The following is a 20,446-nucleotide window of genomic DNA, read 5'->3' on the forward strand; positions in this document are numbered from 1 at the left end:
TTTAGTTCAGTATCTAGAACATATAGTTCAGTATCTTTAGAACATAGAATAGTTCAGTATCTATAGAACATATAGTTCAGTATCTTTAGAACATGGGACAGTTCAGTATCTAGAACATATAGTTCAGTATCTATAGACATATAGTTCAGTATCTATAGAACATATAGTTCAGTATCTATAGAACATGGGACAGTTCAGTATCTATAGGCATATAGTTCAGTATCTATAGAACATATAGTTCAGTATCTATAGACATATGGTTCAGTATCTTTAGAACATGGGACAGTTCAGTATCTAGAACATATAGTTCAGTATCTTTAGAACATGGGACAGTTCAGTATCTATAGGCATATAGTTCAGTATCTAGAACATATAGTTCAGTATCTTTAGAACATGGGACAGTTCAGTATCTAGAACATATAGTTCAGTATCTTTAGAACATAGAATAGTTCAGTATCTATAGAACAGCCTCTCCTGATAGAACATTGGAGACATGGTAGCGTAGTGGTTGGCACAACAGTTTTCAACATCAGCAACCTGTGTTCAATTTCCGTCACTGCCTGTAAGGAGTTTGTACGTTCTCCCTGTGATTGTGCAGGTTTTCCAGTTCCCTCCCACAGTCAAAAGGTGTACCGGTTGGTGAACTGGTCATTGTAAATTGTCCTGTGATTGATCTGGGTGGGGGGGGGGGGGGGTTGCTCAAAGGGCCAGAATGGCCTACTCGGTTCTGTTTCTCAATCAATCAAATGCTGTCCAACGCATGCCGCATCTTGGCAGACCTCTCCACGTGGATGTAGATTGATAGATGGATAATGTATTAGAATCAATGTAAGTAGAAATACCCGTGAGTGTAAAGATGTCAGCATGGCAGCATCGGGGTTGATGAATACTGTCCTCGGATTTGCTGAGCATTAGAAATATAGAAAACCTACAGCACAACACAGGCCCTTCGGCCCACAAAGCTGTGCTGAACATGTCCCTACCTCAGAAATTACTAGACCTCCCCATAGCCCTCTATTTTTCTAAGCTCCATGTACCTATCCAAAAGTCTCTTAAAAGACCCTGTCGTATCTGCTTCCGCCACCATTGCCGGCAGCCCATTCCACGCACTCATCACTCTCTGAGTAAAAAAAACTTACCCCTGACATCTCCTCTGTATCTATTCCCCAACACCTTAAACCTGTGTCCTCTTGTGGCAACCATTTCAGCCCTGGGAAAAAGCCTCTGACTATCCACACGATCAATGCCTCTCATCATCTTGTACACCACTATCAGGTCACCTCTCATCCTCTGTTGCTCCAAGGAGAAAAGACCGAGTTCAGTCAACCTATTCTCATAAGGCATGCTCCCCAATCCAGGCAACACCCTTGTAAGTCTCCTCTGCACCCTTTCTATCATTTCCACATCCTTCCTGTAATTCCCCTTACTCCAATTAAACGCTTTTCTAATTTGTCTGTTCCTATTTCTCTCCAATGCTATTGTAAAGGAGATAGAATTATGATCACTATCTCCAAAAAGCTCTCCCAGTGAGAGATCTGACACCTGACCAGGTTCATTTCCCAATACCAGATCAAGTACAGTCTCTCCTCTTGTAGGCTTATCTACATATTGTGTCAAGAAACCTTCCTGAACACATCTAACAAACTCCACCCCATCTAAACCCCTTGCTCTAGGGAGATGCCAATTGATATTTGGGAAATTAAAATCTCCCATCACGACAACCCTGTTATTATTACACCTTTCTAGGTTCTGTTTCCCTATCTGCTCCTCGATATCCCTGTTACTAATGGGCTCCCTATAAAAAACACCCAGTAAGGTTATTGACCCCTTCCTGTTCCTAACAGAGACTCTGTAGACAATCCCTCCATGGTGTTCACCTTTTCTGCAGCCATGACACTATCTCTGATCAACAGTGCCACGCCCCCACCTCTTTTGCCTCCCTCCCTGTCCTTTCTGAAACATTTAAAATCCGGCACTTGAAGTAACCGTTCCTGTCCCTGAGCCATCCAAGTCTCTGTAATGGCTCCAAGTCCATCATAACTCCAAGCATACTGATCCATGCTCTAAGCTTATCCGCTTTGTTCACAATACTTCTTGCGTTAAAATAGACACATCTCAAACCTTCAGTCTGAGCACGTCCCTTCTCTATCACCTGCCTATCCTCCCTCTTCCACAGTCTACAAGCTTTCTGTATTTGTGAGCCAACCACCTCTTCCCCAGTCTCTTCAGTTCAGTTCCCACCCACCAAAAATTCTAGTTTAAACTCTCCCCAGTATCCTTAGCAAACCTCCCTGCCAGGATATTGGTCCCCCTGGGATTCAAGTGCAACCCGTCCTTTCTGTACAGGTCACGCCTGCCCCAAAAGAGGTCCCAATGATCCAGAAATCTGAATCCCTGCCCCCTGCTCCAATCCCTCAGCCACACATTTATCCTCCAACTCATCCTATTCCAAATTCTTGGATGTGTTTTGCCTCCTGCTCGGACCGCCACCAGTGACCGGTTCATTTCGTTGTTGCTGAGTGTGGTTTTCTTCTCTTCTGCCTTAGTCCTGACTATCTGGTCGATGCCACTTTAAGTTCCTCTGTCTTCCCTTTCCCCATGGTCGGCTGCCAGTGCTCGAGCTGCGTCTCCTTCTTCACCAACTACAAGCTGACCAGCCGTCGGAACGGCCAGGACAAGGAGATCAAGCCGCTGCTGCACTTCCAGAGGTGAGCTCCGTGTTTGGTCTGCTCGCCTGCCTTGGAGTTGGAGGCCTGTCTGTGTGTGAGAGGGTGGCCTTGTCTTACTTTGTTCTGTTATTGTTGTTGTCCTGCCGAGCATTGTGGGTATGCTGTATTGGCACCTGTGGGCTGCCCCCAGCACATCTTCAGGTTGGTCGTTAATGCCAATGTGACACTTCACTATATGTCCTGGTGTACATGTGATAAAATAAATATCGATCTGAAACACAGATTTCAGAATCAGATTTATCACATGTACATTGAAACATGCTGTGAAATGTATCCTTTGTGTTATTAACCAACACAACCCAAGGATGTGCTGGGGGCAGCCCACAAGTGCCACCACACAATCCATTACCAACACAGCGTGCCCACAATGCTCGTCAGAACAACACAGAACACAACAAGCAATGGAACAACAAAAGCAAAATAAGCCCCTCTCCTCCCTCCTGCCCAAACGCACGGGCAGTCCTCCAAATCCAGCCTTCAGCATCTGACTTCTGAACTTACAATTGACATTTGGACTCTGAACTTTGGTATTGACCCCCCCCCCCCCCAAAGGGAACTTCTTCGCTCAAAGGGTGGTGAGAGTGTGGAATGAGCTTCCAGTGGAGGTGGCAGATGTGGGTTTAATTGAAAAAGTTAAGCAAACTTTGGATAAGTATATAGATGGAGGTGGGGTGGTTTGGTTCTGGTATGGATTGCTGAGACTAGGCAGAATTACAGTTCGGTGTGGATTAAAAGGGCTGAAGGGCCTTTTCAGTGCTCTGTAACTCTGACTATGATCGAAAAATTCCCCAAATTTAACTAAGTTTGAGGTGAGAAGTTAAAGAAATCTTAACATATCACCCCCCCCCCCCCCAGTCTTCTCATACTGGGACAGGTTTAATATTTAAAACAAAAAGTTCTATTGAATGGTTTGATACTCCATTGTTTAACTTTTCCCCTGGTCCTCCCACAGACAGAAACTTCCTATCAACGTTAATGACTATGTCATTGTAAACGGTAACAAGTCAGGCACAGCTCGCTACGTTGGCCATTTAGACAGTTCGGGAATGGCCAATGCGGTCTTCGTTGGCGTTGAGCTGGATGAACCTAGTAAGTATCTTTGCCTCAAATTCACCCTCTCTAGGTGCACTAAGTGGGTGTTGTGTAGCACTAACACTGAATTGGGTGACCCACACAGAAAAATATGCTAGGCATATTATGGCAAAGTTTATCTTTATTTTGAAGTCTGTAAGATACAGGAGCAGCATTAGGCCATTTGGCCCATTGAGTCTGCTCTACCATTCAATCATGGCTGAATTTTTCAACCCCATTCACTTGCCTTCTCCCTGTAACCCTTAACCCCCTTGCCAATCCACAGCCTATCAATTACTGCCTTAAACACATCCAATGAGTTAGCCTCCACAGCCCAATATGGCAGTGAATTTCACAGATTCATCATGCTCTGATTGAAGAAATTCTTCCTCATCTCAGTTTTATAGGGATGTCCCTTTATTCTGAGGCTGTGTCCTTGGATCTGACACTCTCCTACTAATGGAAACATCCTCTCCACATCCAATCTATTTTGACCTTTCAGTATCCAGTTCGTTTGTTATGTGCCGTGCCCTATGAGGTAGGCGTTTATGGTCTTTCAATTACCATGACTGTTTTTGGCAAGTTTTCTACTGAAGTGGTTTGCCATTGCTGCCTTCTGGACAGTGACTTTACAAGACGGGTGACCCCTGCCATTATCAATATTCTTCACATATTGTCTGTCTGTCGTCAGTGGTCACATAACCGGGAATTGTGATATGCACCGGCTGCTCATACCACCATCCATCACCTGCTCCCATGGCTTCACGTGACCCTGATTGGGGTGGGTGGGGGGAGGCTAAGCAGGTGCTACACCTTGCCCAAGGGTGACCTGCAGGCTGGTGAAGGGAAAGAACACCTTACACCTCCTTTGGTAGAGACGTATCTCCACACTGACACCCATTCAGCATACAGTAGGTTTCAATAAAATCATTAAGATAAAAGTAATTGCAAGTGTGTTTTCCCAAGGCCTTTTAAATGTTCTAAACGTTGAACATTTTTAACAATTGCTGTTTGGACTGTTTCCCATGACCCTTAGTGGCAGTAACATGGCTGTTATGTCGTTGCCACCAAGGATCATGGGAAGCAGGTCCAAGCCTGAAAGTGCACTCTTTGTGACAGCCTTAAGGAGAAGGGAAGTGTCTTCACTTTACTTCCAAACAGCCCTGTGATCTTACCTTAACATTCATTGGCACCAAGATTCTGTGAGCCACAGAATGCAGATGGAGACCAGAGGGAACATTTCCTGGCACGTAGTTAAAAATAAGATATAGATTACAATACTGTTGGACAATAACACCTTTTAAAAGACACAGGTAATGAATAGGAAATGTTTAGAAGGTTATAGTTCAAACACTGGCAGATGGGGCGAGCTTGGATGAGAAACTTGGTTGGCACCAACCAGATGGGCTGAAGGACCTTTTTCTGTGCTGTATGACCTTAGTTGTCAACTTGGCCTTTGCTTTTTATGGTGTTCTGTGCAGGTTATAGGACAGTAGATCTAATCAAAATCCATTTCTCCTGGCAGCAGGGCCATAGGTATATTGGAACACAGGATAATTTGCAAAAGAACTGAAAGAAGGCTTGGGAATGCACGTGCTTTTTTTTGGATTTAAATATTGATATAGATGCCACTGGATCAGATAGTCTCTGGAGTGACTTTGCCAAAGGAACAGGGCAAACGCTTCAAGGGGAAACATTCTTAGAGCAGTAGGGAAAGTGCTGGCGAGTGAGTTATCAAAGAGCTAGCACAGACACGATGGACTGAATAGAGAGACATCCCTTTTGAAAAGAGATGAGGAATTTCTTTCACCAGTGAGGTGGTGAATCTGTGCCACAGATGGTTGTGGAGGCCAAGTCATTGGGTATATTTAAGGCAGAGGTTGATAGGTTCCTGATTAGTCAGGGCATCAAAGGTTATGAGGGAGAAGACAAGAGAATGGGATTGAGAGGGATAATAGATCAGACATGATGGAATGATGGAGCAGACGCGATGGGCCGAATAGGCTAATTCTGCTTCTATGTTTTATGGTCTTAACAAGAAGTGTGTGCGGCATGCTTCTTTACATCGTTTGAACTAAAGGTTCTCAATTATCTGCTTGGATTTCAGGTGGGAAACACGACGGCGTATTTGAAGGAAAGAGATACTTTCAGTGTTACGAGAACTTTGCCATATTTGTCCCCGTGCATGAGATATTTTACGTTATAAATAGAAAGGTAGGATGGGAAACAATCCAAGTTGAAATTGTGACTCAGTGCTTACACATATACAGAACTTTTAATATAATGCAAGCTCTTGACAGAGGTCAAAAGAAATGGAGACCTCCTTTTATAAATGAAAGTTGTAAAAAGGATTTCCAAAATTGTGCTCAATGGTGTTGGATTTGGGAGAAGGCAGGCTGTGGGTGGGGCAGCTTCAAAGAGCTCAACGTTTACAGGTTGTAAACGTTCTACACTTGTAGAATCACAATCACCAGCTGTGTGGTGAAAAAGGCACAATAGTGCCTCTTTCACCTCAGACAGTTGAGGAAGTTTGGTATGGGCCCACAAATCCTAAGAACTTTTTACATGGGCACAATTGAGAGCATCCTGACTGGCTGCAACACTGCCTGGTATGGGAACTGTCAATCGCAGGACTCTGCAGAGAGTGGTGCAGACAGTCCAGCGCATCTGCAGATGTGAACTTCCCATGATTCAGGACATTTACAAAGACAGGTGTGTGAAAAAGGCCCGCAGGATCATTGGGGACCCAAGCCATCCCAACCACAATCTATTCCAGCTGCTACCATCCGGGAAATGGTACCACAGCACAAAAGCCAGGACCAACAGGCTCCAGGACAGCTTCTTCCGCCAGGTCATCAGACGGATGAATTCACACTGATTTGAGTGTACTCCATATTCAGATTCAGATTCAAAAACTTTATTGTCATTCTAACCGTACATCAGCTGTGCAGGGCAGAATGAGACAGTGTTTCCCAGGGACAAGTGCAATCATAACATAACAAACGCAACACTAAATAATAAACACAACAATAAATAGTAAAAACACAACAGCCACATGTCAGTTAAAATCAAGTTATAAGTGTCCAGTGCAAGTTAAAAGTGTCCAAAGCAGAGTCAGGTAGAGCAGCTATTTAGCAGTCTGACTGCCTGTGGGAGGAAGCTGTTTAGTAGCCTTTTAGTTCTTGTTTTGATGCTCCTGTAAAGTTTGCCTGATGGCAGAGGAACAAACAGTTTATGGAGAGGGTGTGAGGGGTATTTAATGATGTACCATGTCTTCTGGAGGCATGGACTCTGAAAGAGGTCTTGGACAGAAGGTAGGGAGAACCCAATAACCTTCTCTGCTCCCCTAATCACCCTCTGCAAGGCTTTTTTGTCGGCAGCACTGCAGCTGGAGTACCAGGTTGTGATGCAAAAGGTCGGCACACCCTCAGCCACGCCTCTGTAGAATGTAGTTAAGATGTTAGTGGGGAGTGATGCTTGTTTAAGTTTCCTCTGAAAGTACAATCTCTGCTGGGCCCGTTTCACAATCCCAGTGGTGTTTGTTCCTGGACCAGGTGAGATTGTCTGAGATCTGCACCCCAAGGAACTTGATGTTTTCCACTCTCTTTACTGTGGAGCCGCTGATGCTGATGGGTGTGTGCTCAGGCTGAGACCGTCTGAAATCGACGATCATCTCCTTGGTTTTGGTGACATTAAGCATCAAGTTGTTGTCACTGCACCAGCTCTCTAGGTGTTTGACCTCCTCCCTGTACATTGTTTCATCACTTTTGCTGATGAGCCCCACCACTGTGGTATCATCAGCAAATTTAATGATCAGGTTCTCTTTGAATCTGGCTGCACAATCATGCGTTAGCAGTGTAAACAGCAATATTACATTAACTGTTCTATTTATTATAAATTACTATGATTGCACATTTAGATAGAGACATAATGTGACTTTTACTCCTCATGTATGTGAAGGATGTAAGAAATAAAGTCACTTCAATTCAGTTCAAGATATTCCAAGAACTTTGTCCCAGAATTGGTGATGTTACCATTGTAGAAAACTTTGCAGATATCCAATGTGAACACCAACAAACAGATGATCTGTTGTGGATGAGGTTGATTTGAAGGGATAAATATTGAGAGGGCAGAGGAACTTTGATGTTGAAGACTTGACCTTTTGGGAACTGGACAATGATAGTTAGGAAATTATTTTCCTGTTTGAACTTCCAGCAGCAAAATGCGAGGGGTAACATCCAAGAAAATCACCCAATTTATTTTCCCTTTCTCCAGACCAGAAGTACCAGTGTCTTTTGTCTTTTGTACTGTGGCCCAGAGTTGAAAAGAAAATTCAATAGAGCAACTCACAAAATGCTGGAGGAACTCAGCCAGTCAGGCAGCATCTATAGAGAGGAGTAAGCAGTCGACATTTGGGCAGAGACCCTTCATCAGTACAGCATTTTGTGTGTATTGCTTAAGATTGTCATCATAGAGCGTATCAGCAGGGTACAGCCCCTTCGGCCCACAATGTTGTAAGATCAATTTAACCCTTCCTCCCTAATAGCTCTCTATTTTTCTATCATCCATGTGCCTATCCAAGAGTTTTTTTAAAGGTCCCTAATGTATCTGCCTCTACTACCATCCTGGCGGACATTCCGTGCACTGACCAGTCTCTGTGTAAAGAACTGATCTCTGACATCCCCCTATACTTCCCTCCGATAACCTTAAGATTATGCCCCCTCTGCATGCAATTGTGAATTTGCAGAATCTCTCATGTTTCTCTTATCAGAATACAATTGCTTAGTGTGCTTGGCTAGACTGACAAGTAATGAAGGCTTTTCAAACTCTCCTGCAGCCAAAGAAATCCATTTCACCTCCAGCCTCGAGGTCAGTGCAACATCGGTGTTCCCTTGGCTCTCTTACCTCTCTGACCAGCAACGCCGGGAGTCGCGGTGAGCATAGCCATCCAGCCAGGAAGAAAAAGCAGCACTCGCCCAAGGACCTTAACCCAACCAGGAGAATGCTGAGGAGATCTGCTGCCTCGACCTCCTCCAGGGCATCGGACGCAGCTGCAAGCCCCTCTCAGAAAGAGTGGAATGATGGTGATGAGAGGACAGAGAAGGCACTGGTCCCACCCTTGCAGCCCAAAACCAACAGCCGGGGCCTCACCATCACCGCAAGTCTACCTCCCGACTTTAGTCACTACAGACCAGTCCACGCGCCAAACAGGACCGGCCCCAGGAAGGTTGTCAGGTGAGTCCGGTGAGGATCTTCTGAACCTCCCTGAGGAAATGTAATGGCTCCACCACCCACTTTGAGTGGCCAGTTAGTAGGCAAAGTGAAGGTGACTTAACCTGCAAGAACCCTGAGGAATTCTTTACTGCTCTTGATATTGAAAGAAATTCACCTCTCACGGCAGAGCCAAAGTAAATTTATTATCAGTTTAACTATCCGTGACCATGATAGTTCTTGGCAAATTTTTCTGCAGAAGTGGTTTGCCATTGTCTTCTTCTGGGCAGTGTCTTTACAAGTCGGGTGACTCCAGCCATTATCAATACTCTTCAGAGAGTGTCTGCCTGGTGTCAGTGGTCACAGAACCAGGACTTGTGATGTGCACCAGCTGCTCATACGACCATCCACCACCTGCTCCCATGGCTTCACTGACCCTGATCGAGGGGGGTAAGCAGGTGCTACACATTGCCCAAGGGTGACCTGCAGGGTAGCGGAGGGAAGGAGCACCTTACACCTCCTTTGGTAGAGACTTTATCCTCTGGAAAGTTAGGGGATGAGTGGAGATTTGGTAGAGGTATACAAAAACGAGGGGTATAGACAGGGTAAGTGCAAGCAGGCTTTTTCCCCTGAAGTTGGGTGAGACTAGAACCAGAGGTCATGGGTTAAGGATGAAAGGTGAAATCTTTAAGGGGAGCGTGGGGGGTGGTGAGAGTGTGGAACAAATTGCCAGTGGAAGTGGTGGGTTTGGGTTTGATTTCAACATTTAAGAGATGTTTGGACAAGTACATGGATAGGAGGGGTACAGAGGACTGTGGTCAAGCTGCGGGTCAATGGGACTAGACAGAATAACAGTTTGGCATGAACTAGATGGGCTGAATGATATTTTCTGTTCTGTACTACCTTACGACTCTGAAGGGTTTAGCGGGGGTACTGATAAAGGCTGTTGGATTTAGCGTTTGTTATGTTCTTCCTGCAGGCGATAGTGACGGAGAAACAGCACCAGGGGAGAGTGGTCAGACTGAAAGAAGAATCCCAGAGGCGTACCGACCGATCGCCTCGTTTGTGAACAACACTGAAACACACTTGTATCATGTAGACCTTGGGCTTGTGACTGGGGCCCAGCAAGTAGCATTAGTGAACCCACACTGACAATACCAAGACTGATTGAATCCAGGACTGGGTAGCACTGAGAGCCACAGTGTCACTGTTTACTGTAGCATTTAATACTGCTGGTACACAACTGTATCGAATAAAACCTGCACTGAAATCGGACTCAGCTGCTGTGCACTTGACATTGGTGATGCACTGACTCACGGCTTATGTTGCAGTATCCTTTCTCATTGGGTATAAAGTGGTGCCTCACTGCACAAGTCGCTGTTGAAACCACTGGACCTGTTGGTTTACAGTGAAATTACATCAGTGATGTTATATTCTCTAGCTTTTGAGACAGTGGCTGGACATCTAAATGTTGCCAAGTGAGGACATTTAGAGTTACGGTACGAAACCGTCCCAGCTGGCCCATGCCATCCAATTACACCCATGGGACCAGTAATCCTACGAACCCATTCATCTTTTGGAACTGGAGCACCTAGAGGAAACCCACCAGGTCATATGGGGAATGTTTTTGCAGAGTACGGTGGTATTGGACGCCGTTTCCTGGCACTCTGATAGTGTTACGCTAACTTCTGTGCTACCGTACCACCCCCAACCTGATACTGAGAATCCAATCTCTCGTTTCTTCCACAGTAATTTCCTCCTTTCGTTCTAGTTGAGAACTGAGTGCTGAGCTGGGAGAGGACCTTCACTTAGGGGTGTGAAGCTTGAATTTAACCTCAAGGTCTATGTAAATGTCCCAGTGCCGTGCAAAATGTCCGGGGCACACATACTGTATATAGCTAGGGTGCCTAAGAGTTTTGCACAGTACTGTATTTGTCAATGTGGGGTGGAGAGGGTTTGTAAATCTAGTGGGAGCAAACGAATTTGGGAAAGGCAGAGAAGGAATGGCGTGGGCAGGAGTTTTGGCATGGGTGCAGATACACCCAACCCTGAGACACCAGCCAAGGTCATTTCATTCCAAACAAATGGTTTATTGATCATGACGGAATGCTTCTCTGGTGTTTCCGGCTCCCTTCCCTCTCCCTTCCCCTTTTCCCAATCGTGATTCCCCTTTCCCTGCCTCCTTTCCACTCTCATGTCCGCAACAGAGATGAGGAGGAATTTCTTTAGCCAGGGGGTGGTGATTCTGTGGAATTCATTGCACCAGATGGCTGTGGATGCCAAGTCGCTGGGTGTTAAGGGTGTCAAAGGTTATGGGATGAAGGCAGGAGAATGGGATTGAGGGGGATGAAGGAATGGGGAAGCAGACTTGAAATGCTGAAAAGCCAAATTCTGCTCCTATGTCTTGTGGGCTTGAGTTTACTTGCCAATGCTTACTGGATGGAGACCAGATGAAAACGAGCTCCGTCACTGCTTTTCAGGATGAGTCAATCTCTGTAATTGGGTTTCACTTCCAAGAATAATCCTCCTTGGCAAACCACTGGATGGTGAGTCAGAGATGAATTTAACTGACACAACCAAAAGTTTTTCTTAAAGAGTATCACATGCACAAAATGTTGGAAAAACTCAGCAGGTCGGGCAGCATCTATGGAGGGAATAAACAGTCGATGTGAGATGAGAAAGTCTGTAGATGCTGGAAATCCAAGCAACACACACACCAAGTGCTGGAGGAACTCAGCAGGCCTGGCAGTCAACCTTTCAGACTGAGACCTGATGAAGGATCTCGGCTCAAAACATTGAGTGTTTATTCTTTTCCTTTGCTGCTGCCTGACCTGCTGAGTTCCTCCTGCTGTTGGTGTGTGAAGCAGTCAATGTTATGGTTCAAAACCCTCCTCTGCTTGAAACTGTTCCTTTGCATAGATGCTGCCTGACCTACTGAGTTCTTCCACCATTTTGTGTATGTTACTCTTGATTTCCAGCATCTGCAGAATCTCTTGTGTTTGTTTTTCTTACAACCTACATAGCATCTAATTCTCCAATTACTGTTCAATCATTAAACAGGCAGTGTTCTTCATTTTTGAACCAATCTCTAACTGCAGTGGCTGATTAAACCAGGCATATCGCAAGCCCAAACATGCTGGCACGAAGAAAAATCAGAATTCAGACCTCACCAATATTCATAACAAGGACCAGAGGTGATCACCTGCCCAAAAGCAAATGATTTGGGCCTGAGAGTCAGGTGGGAAAACTGTGGAGGTACTCATAAAGCACTTATTTCTCCCCTATTGGCTATTTCTGTACCTCGCCCAGGAGATTATGTGACTTGCCCTTAAGGCACGTCTGCTGGTGAAAAATTAGTAATTCTGTGCTCCGTGAGGCAGCTTTGATTAAATGGCTTTTTAAAAACCCTCCTTCATTTGAATCTGCCCATCCTTTCTGTCTACCTATCATCTGCTGCCAATAATAGGCATGCAAGGATATATTTTTAAACCTACTTCAGTGGTCACGGCCTGATGTGCTGTCCACTATGCTTCTGTGATATTTCCCTTGAACTTCAGGGATGGTTAGGTATAGAACATCAGCCAACCGTGCTAGGAGACTGAGACAAATCCTTGTTTTAATGGTCGCAGAAGTAATGACGTCCTAGTTGAACGTCTCTTTAAAAACCCTTGATAATGCAGCTTGGGTGGAGGGCCCCCAGAACACACATTCTTGACCAGAACAGGCATGGGTTCTCATGCTTAACTGTTACTGTACAGATACTGTGTCTCCTAGGCAAGTCCAGCACTTCTCAGCTCTCACCGCCCACCCTCCAGGAAGGCTATGTCCTGAGGAGGTGTGGTCGAAACTGCAGCGGTCTGTGGTTTTGCTGCATGGTCTGCTGAAAATTGAAATGTTTAGGGGGAACCTGAGGGTATCTCCTCACTCAGAGGGTGGTGTGACTGCGGAACGAGCTGCCAGTGGGTTTGGTTGCAACATTCAAGAGATCTTTGGATGATGAGATGGGAGGATTATGGAGGAAGATTCTTCAGGTCCAGGTCAATGGAACTAAGCAGAATAAGTTTGGTGCAGACTAGATGGGCTGAAGGGCTGTAGCATTCTATGTGAGAGATACGTTGGCTGTTTCTGCAGTGTGTTACAACTTGATATAATCTCTTTATATAAGGCTTTTGTATTCACACTGTAGATGAAAATGTTAAGAAATATCCATTTTCAGAATTATATTGGGCTTAAAGTGAATATAACTTAGCTAACAATTGTTTAGACCAGGGGTTCCCAACCTTGCTTAATGGTATTGGTCCATGGCATAAAAAAGGTTGGGAACCCCTGGGTTAGACTGAATTAGTGTTTTTTTTCTGTCTCGAGATGTTTTATCACGTTGCCTGAAAGGGAGGATGTTAATAGACTTCGACTTGTTGGGCTGAAGGGTTCGTTTCTGTCCTTGTCTCTCAGTGCTTCCATGACAAGTTGCATTAATTGATATTGATAGTAAGTAACACATCATTTGTACAAGTCTCAGTCAATGGAGATAGATTATTTGCATCCTACAATAGATGGTAAACAAACGTCACTTGGAGCTTGAAGGGAGCTCACAACTTCCATGGTTTGCATTTAGACACTTCACCCCATCCATAATGAATTAGCAAGTGTGTATGTCTCGGGTGTGTGAGAGTGACAGGCTATGAGGACTTTGTTATCCTTTAAGAGCCCGGGTCTGCGTTCAGGGGAGGACCCAGTGCTTGGACAATCAAAACAGCAGGCCAGATAGACTGAAAAGGCAGGGTGTCAGGACCGGAGGCGAGGGTTGAGCTGACTCTGCTCAGCAATGTTTTACTCTGCCCTCAGCGCTGAGGCCGAGGCTGTGCCGTGCTCTGGCCGTTCCGGGCTTAGTGTCTGCGAGCTTCGGGGCAGTTTGTCTCCGTGTGATGGACTTGGGCTGAGACTGTGGGCCACTCCAGCTGCTCCCGACTTCGGGTTTATGGACTCAATTGCACTCCGAATGTTGATGCTTGCTTTACTGTTTGCAAGATTTGATTTGTTCTTTCCTGTCTGCTCATTGGCTGTTGGTCTTTTATTTAATTGGGGTTATTTGAGTTTTCTTGAGGCTGTCTATAAGCAGATATGTTGATTAATTCCTACATACTTTGATAGTAAAATGTATTTTGAACTTCGAGACAGAGAAATGCAAAGCTTAGGCTTATCTTGAGAAGATCTCTAACTATTTTCTTGATCTGCTACTCAATGACTGTGTGTATGTCTGGATTTGGGCAAAGACAAATCGACTTTTACTTCTGTAACCATATTTGGTGCTGGTTTTGAACTGTTTAAGCCATCCTACTAATATACAAAGTGATGAATTAGGCAATTTGAAAATATACAACCCCCTTGATGTGGTTCTGGTTCTTTAAATAATCCAAAAATGTAGCTAGACAGGTCAGGCTGCTCTTGTGAACCTATCTGGCCACACCTAAAGGAAACCAGATCCTTGATTTTTATTGCTTTTCTTCCTGTAATCTAATAATTTCCTTTGCAAATTTACATTATTTGCAAAGAGAGCATCTTTCAATTACACCTTACCTTCTGTGCGACTTCCCAAAAAAGGTTTTTCAAAGGATCGTAAATTTCTTATATTGCTGAGGCTAAAACGTTAACATACATATTGTTTTCACATCTCTCTCTCCTTTTGTGATGTCTCATTTTCCTAAATTTTCAATTAAATGTGCTTTGTATCAGTTTGCTTTGACAAGGACAGTTACTTGGCAGTAATACAGTGCAAGGCTGCCAGGAAGGCGAGGGCGCCTCATGTAGAAGAACACAGTAGCAAGCTGAACAGTGCACGTCGCACACAATATAACTCAGCCATACAGATTAAATAAAGGGGCAGTAGAAAATGGATTTGATTTTCCCTGAACCTATTTATACCAGAACGGATGTGCAAAAACCAGATTAGACAAGAGTTTTACTGATTACAGTTCATCATTGTGTTACTCAGTGGGTAGAACTGCTGCCTCCTCGGTGCAGTGGCCTAGGTTCAACCCTGACCATCACTACAGAGAGAAGGCAGGAGAATGGGGTTGAGAGGGATCATAAATCGGCCATGATGGAATGGCGGAGCAGACCCGATGGGCCATCTGGCCCACTTCCGCTCCTATCTCCTGTGCTGTCTGGAGTTTTCACGTTCTGCTTGTGACTGTGTGAGAACCCCTGGGTGCTCTGGTTTCAGACGTGCGGAACGGTCCCCAATAAACTGTCCCTAATGCAAGTGAGTTGAAAGGTCTGGATGGGAATGTTGGGAGAACAAACAATGCCAGCAACCCAGGTTTAATTCCTGCTGCTGTCTGTAAGGAAATTGTACATTCTCCCTATGACTGTGTGGGTTTCCTCCCACGTTCCAAAGATGTACGGGTTAGTAGGTTAATTGGTCAAATGGGTTAACTGGGTGGTGTGGTTCATTAGGGGAAGGGCCTGTTACCTGCTACATGTTTAAATATATACGCCTGCGTGTTCTTTTAGAATAGAAGGCAAGGCTAAAAGGAACCTTGGTTTTTGAACCTTGGGGAACCTTGGTTTTTGAAGGATACTGGGGCTCTGGTTAAAAAAGAGGTAAAGGCAATTAGGATTAAATCAGCACTTAATGAGTATAAGAAATGCAAGAGAACACAGAAAGCAGGAGGGCTAAAAGAGGACCTGAGTTTGCTCTGGCAGACAAGGTGAAAAAGAAACCCAAGGACAGCTGTAGATATGTGGTGCAAAAGGATATCAAGTGATTAACAACGGTCCATGTGAAGATCAGTGTGGTCTTCTGTGAATGGAGCCAGAAGAGATGGGGCAGATCTTTTGCATCTGTATTTACTCAGACAATGGGCACAGGCTCTATAGAACTAAAGGCGAAGGTGTAGTGAGGTCATGGATCATGTAATGGTTACCGAATAGGGAGTGCTTGCTGTCTTGAAGCCGATTAGGGTGGCTAAGCGCCCAGAGCCTGACCCCTCAGACCTTGTGGGAGCCTAGTCAAGAAATTGCAGGGGCCCTAGGAGAGAGTCTCAAAACTTCCTTAGCCACAGTGAGGTGCAAGAGGACTGGAGGATAGATAGTGTTGTTCAAGAAATGTTCCAATAATAAGCCGGGGAGTTGCGAGCTGGTGAGCCTGATGTCATTCGTGGGCAAATTACAAAGGACAAGATGTAGAAGTATATGGACACACAGAACTTGATCAGGGGTCGTCAACAAGACTTGGTGTGTTTTAGGCCAAGTCCGGCCAAACTTGGATTGCCAACCCTTTTAACACCATAGACCAATACCATTAAGAAAGCGGTTCATGGACCTTGAGGAAGAAGTGCTAGGCAAACTCAAAGGTAAGCCAGATGGACAACATCCCGGAGTCCTGAGAGAAAGGTTACTGAAGATGCATTGTTCATGATCTTTCAAGAATCATTTGATATATATATAATCATATCATGGTCCTGGAGGACTGAAAGATTGCAAATGTCACTCCACTCTTTAAGAAGGAAGGAAGGCAGAAGAAAGGAAATTGTAGGGCAGAAAGCGTAATCTCAGTGGTTGGGAGAGTGTTGGAGTCTATTATGAAGGGTTTTGGGGTACTTGGAGACTAATAAGTCAAAGTCAACATGGTTTTTGTAAAGGAAGATCTTGTCAGGCAAATCTGTTAGAGTCCTTTGAGGAAGTAACAAGCAGGGTGGGCAAAGGAGAGGCAGTGGTGTTACTTACTTGGATTTTCAAAAGGCATTTGATAAGGTGCCAGACATGAGGCTGCTTAACAAGATAAAATCCCATGACATTACAGGAAAGATGCTGGCATGGACAGGAATGGCTAACAGGCAGGAGGCAGTGAGTGGGACACTAGAGGGCACAGCTTCAGAATTGAGGGACAACCTTTTAGAAGAGGTAAGGAGGAATTTTTTTTTAAGCCAGTGAGTAGTGAATCTGTGGAATGCTCTGCCACAGACTGCAGTAGAAGTCAAGACCGTGGATATATTTAAGGCGGAAGTTTATAGTTTTTCTATCAGTCAAGGATTCTAAGGATATGGCAAGAGGGCAGGTGTATGGGGTGGAGTGGAATCCAGGATCAGCCAAGATGGAATAGCAGAAGAAATTCAGTGGGCTGAATGGTCTAATTCTGCTCCTATGTCTTATGAACCCCAGGTTGGGAAGGCCTGTTACAGAAGTTTGAGACTGTGAGAAGGTGGTGGAAATTGTCTACATGGACTTCAGCAAGTCCCTTGACAAGAGAGGCTGGTGCAGAGGTTAAGTCACTTGGCATTCAGGCTAAAGTAGTAAACAAGATTCAGAATTGGCTTAATGAGAGAAGACAGAGTGACAGAATCAGAGTCAGGTTTAATATCATCGGCAAATGTAATGAAATTTGTTGTTTTGTGGCCCCCTGGTAGCAGCAGAGACACCGAGGAGCAGATTGGGAGGCAGATTTTGGAAAGGTGCAAAAATAAGAGATGTTATCATGTTATCCTTAATATTGATTGGCATCTGATTAGTTCCAAGGGTTTAGATGGGGCAGAGTTTGTTAAGTGTGTCCAGGACGGATTCCTGTCACAGTACGTTGACAGGCTGACTAGGGGGAATGCCATACCAGATCTAGGATTAGGTAACGAACGGGGTCAGGTCACAGATCTCTCAGTGGGTGAGCATCTGGGAAACAGGGACCACCACACCCTGGCCTTTAGCATTATTGTGGAAAAGGACAGAATCAGAGAACAGGAAAATTTTTAATTGGGGAAGGGCAAATTATGAGGCTATAAGGCTAGAACTTGCAGGTGTGAATTGGGATGATGTTTTCACAGGGAAATGTACTATGGACATGTGGTCAATGTTTAAGGATCTTTTGCAGGATGTTAGGGATAAATTTGTCCCAATGAGGAAGATAAAGAATGGTAGGGTAAAGGAACGAACCATGAGTGAAAAGTGAGGTGGAAAATCAAGTCAGGTGGAAGAAGGCAGCATACATGAGGTTTAGGAAGCAAGGATCAGATGGGTCTACTGAGGAATATAGGGTAGCAAGAAAGGAGCTTAAGAAGGGGCTGAGAAAAGCAAGAAGGGGGCATGAGAAGGCCTTGGCGAGTAGGGTAAAGGAAAACCCCAAGGCATTCTTTAATTATGTGAAGAACAAAAGGATGACAGGAGTGAAGGTAGGACCGATTAAAGATAAAAGTGGGAAGATGTGCCTGGAGGCTGTGGAAGTGAGCGAGGTCCTCAATGAGTACTGCTCTTCGGTATTCACCAATGAGAGGGAACTTGATGACAGTGAAGACGATATGAGTGAGGTTGATGTTCTGGAGCATGTTGATATTAAGGGAGAGGAGGTGTTGGAGTTGTTAAAATACATTAAGACCAATAAGTCCCAGGGGCCTGAAGGAATATTCTCCAGGCTGCTCCATGAGGCAAGGGAAGAGATTGCTGAGCCTCTGGCTAGGATCTTTATGTCCTCGTTGTCCACGGGAATGGTACCGGAGGACTGGAGGGAGGCGAATGTTGTCCCCTTGTTCAAAAAAGGTAGTAGGGATAGTCTGGGTAATTGTAGACCAGTGAGCCTTATGCCTGTGGTGGGAAAGCTGTTGGAAAAGATTCTTAGAGATAGGATCTGTGGGCATTTAGAGAATCATGGTCTGATCAGAGACAGTCAGCATGGCTTTGTGAAGGGCAGATCGTGTCTAACAAGCCTGATAGAGTTCTTTGAGGAGGTGACCAGGCATAAAGATAAGGGTAGTGCAGTGAATGTGATCTACATGGATTTTAGTAAGGCATTTGATAAGGTTCCACATGGTAGGCTTATTCAGAAAGTCAGAAGGCATGGGATCCAGGGAAGTTTGGCCAGGTGGATTCAGAATTGGCTTGCCTGCAGAAGGCAGAGGGTTGTGGTGGAGGGAGTACATTCAGATTGGAGGATTGTGACTAGTGGTATCCCACAAGGATCTGTTCTGGGACCTCTACTTTTCGTGATTTTTATTAACAACCTGGATGTGGGATTAGAAGGATGGGTTGGCAAGTTTGCAGATGACACAAAGGTTGGTGGCGTTGTAGATAGTGTAGAGGATTGTGGAAGATTGCAGGGAGACATCGATAGGATGCAGAAGTGGGCTGAGAAGTAGCAGATGGAGTTCAACGCGGAGAAGTGTGAGGTGGGACACTTTGGAAGGACAAACTCCAAGGCAGAGTACAAAGTAAATGGCAGGATACTTGGTAGTGTGGAGGAGCAGAGGGATCTGGGGGTACATGTCTACAGATCCCTGAAAGTTGCCTCACAGGTAGATAGGGTAATTAAGAAAGCTTATGGGGTGTTAGCTTTCATAAATCGAGGGATAGAGTTTAAGAGTCATGATGTAATGATGCAGCTCTATAAAACTCTGGTTAGGTCCCTTCATGTTGTGAAACAACCTGATGATACTGAGTAGAATAAGGGGCAGCTAATCTTGGCAAGGATCTCAAAGAGGCCCCTTCTGCTCACAAGGTTGAAAACCTTAGTAAGATCGTTGAAGGCGATGTAGAGTGGTTTCTGCTGTTCTCTGCACTTTTCTTGCAGTTGCCTGAGGGAGAAGATGATGTTGATGGTGGACCGCTCAGCTCTGACCCCACACTGAGACTCAGTATAGAGCCTTTCTGTGAACAGCTGGAGCCTTTTCAGGAAAAAAAACTTACCCACAACGCTGAGAAGAGAGATGCTGCATTAGTTGTTACAGTCGCTCCTATCCCACTACCTATAAAGTGCTTCAAATGGCATGCATCTCTAACAGCCTCTGACAACCAAGTCCAAATTTTGGCCTTCATGTATGCTTTGGCTATTAGGCCTGGCAGATCTGTTTCTATGGACACGAGAAGGGGCTAAGGCGGGCCACCGATGCCTCGAAACCAGTTGCTTCGGGCAAGTGGGGCTCGTCAGCCTTGGAAAGCAACCCGCCTAGGAGAAGGAAAACCCTGAATTTAAACCTCCACTGCCTTGCGGCCAAACCCACCCATAACGTGAAGTAAAGGGAATTACAGAGGCATGAGACAGAAGCTGGCCAGACTTGATTGGAAAGGAACACTGACAGGAATGACAGCAGAGCAGCAACGGCTGGAAGTTCTCATAGCAATTCAGAAGGCACATCCTTAAGAGGAAGAAGTATTCTAAAGGAAAGGTGACGCAACTGTGGCTAACAAGGTAAGCCGAAGCCAACAGGAAAGCCAGAGAGAGGGCATATAATGGAACAAAAATTAGTGGGAAGTTAAGGGGCTTGGGAAGCTTTTAAAAAACACCAGAAGGCAACTTTAAAAAAAGTCATTAAGAAGGTAAAGGTGGAATACGAACGTGAGCTAGTCAATAATATTAAAGAGGATACCAAAAGTTTCTTCAGATACATTAAGTGTAAAAGAGAGGCAAGAGTGGATAATAGACCGCTGGAAAACGATGCTGGAGAGGTAGTGAT

The 20,446-nt window shown here is 44.9% G+C and overlaps 1 protein-coding gene across 8 annotated transcripts in view; it reads left to right on the plus strand.

The window, feature by feature from the left end:
• The window catches only part of LOC132395335 (uncharacterized), a 120,960-nt gene that overhangs the window by 91,327 nt on the left and 9,187 nt on the right, over positions 1-20,446 (plus strand). For 3 of the 8 annotated variants that reach the window (XM_059971784.1, XM_059971782.1, XM_059971789.1), the window contains 5 exons: positions 2,547-2,708; positions 3,682-3,818; positions 5,908-6,014; positions 8,638-9,035; positions 9,991-20,181. In XM_059971784.1, the coding sequence (XP_059827767.1) occupies positions 2,547-2,708; positions 3,682-3,818; positions 5,908-6,014; positions 8,638-9,035; positions 9,991-9,997 (811 nt within the window). In that variant the 3' untranslated portion in view covers positions 9,998-20,181. Of the gene's footprint in view, positions 1-2,546; positions 2,709-3,681; positions 3,819-5,907; positions 6,015-8,637; positions 9,036-9,990; positions 20,182-20,446 lie in introns of those variants that run through there. The other 5 variants (XM_059971787.1, XM_059971788.1, XM_059971783.1 and 2 more) reach the window with 5 other exon arrangements.

This window comes from Hypanus sabinus, chromosome 6 (genome assembly GCF_030144855.1).
Source record: "Hypanus sabinus isolate sHypSab1 chromosome 6, sHypSab1.hap1, whole genome shotgun sequence".
In the NCBI taxonomy this organism is placed as follows: domain Eukaryota; kingdom Metazoa; phylum Chordata; class Chondrichthyes; order Myliobatiformes; family Dasyatidae; genus Hypanus; species Hypanus sabinus.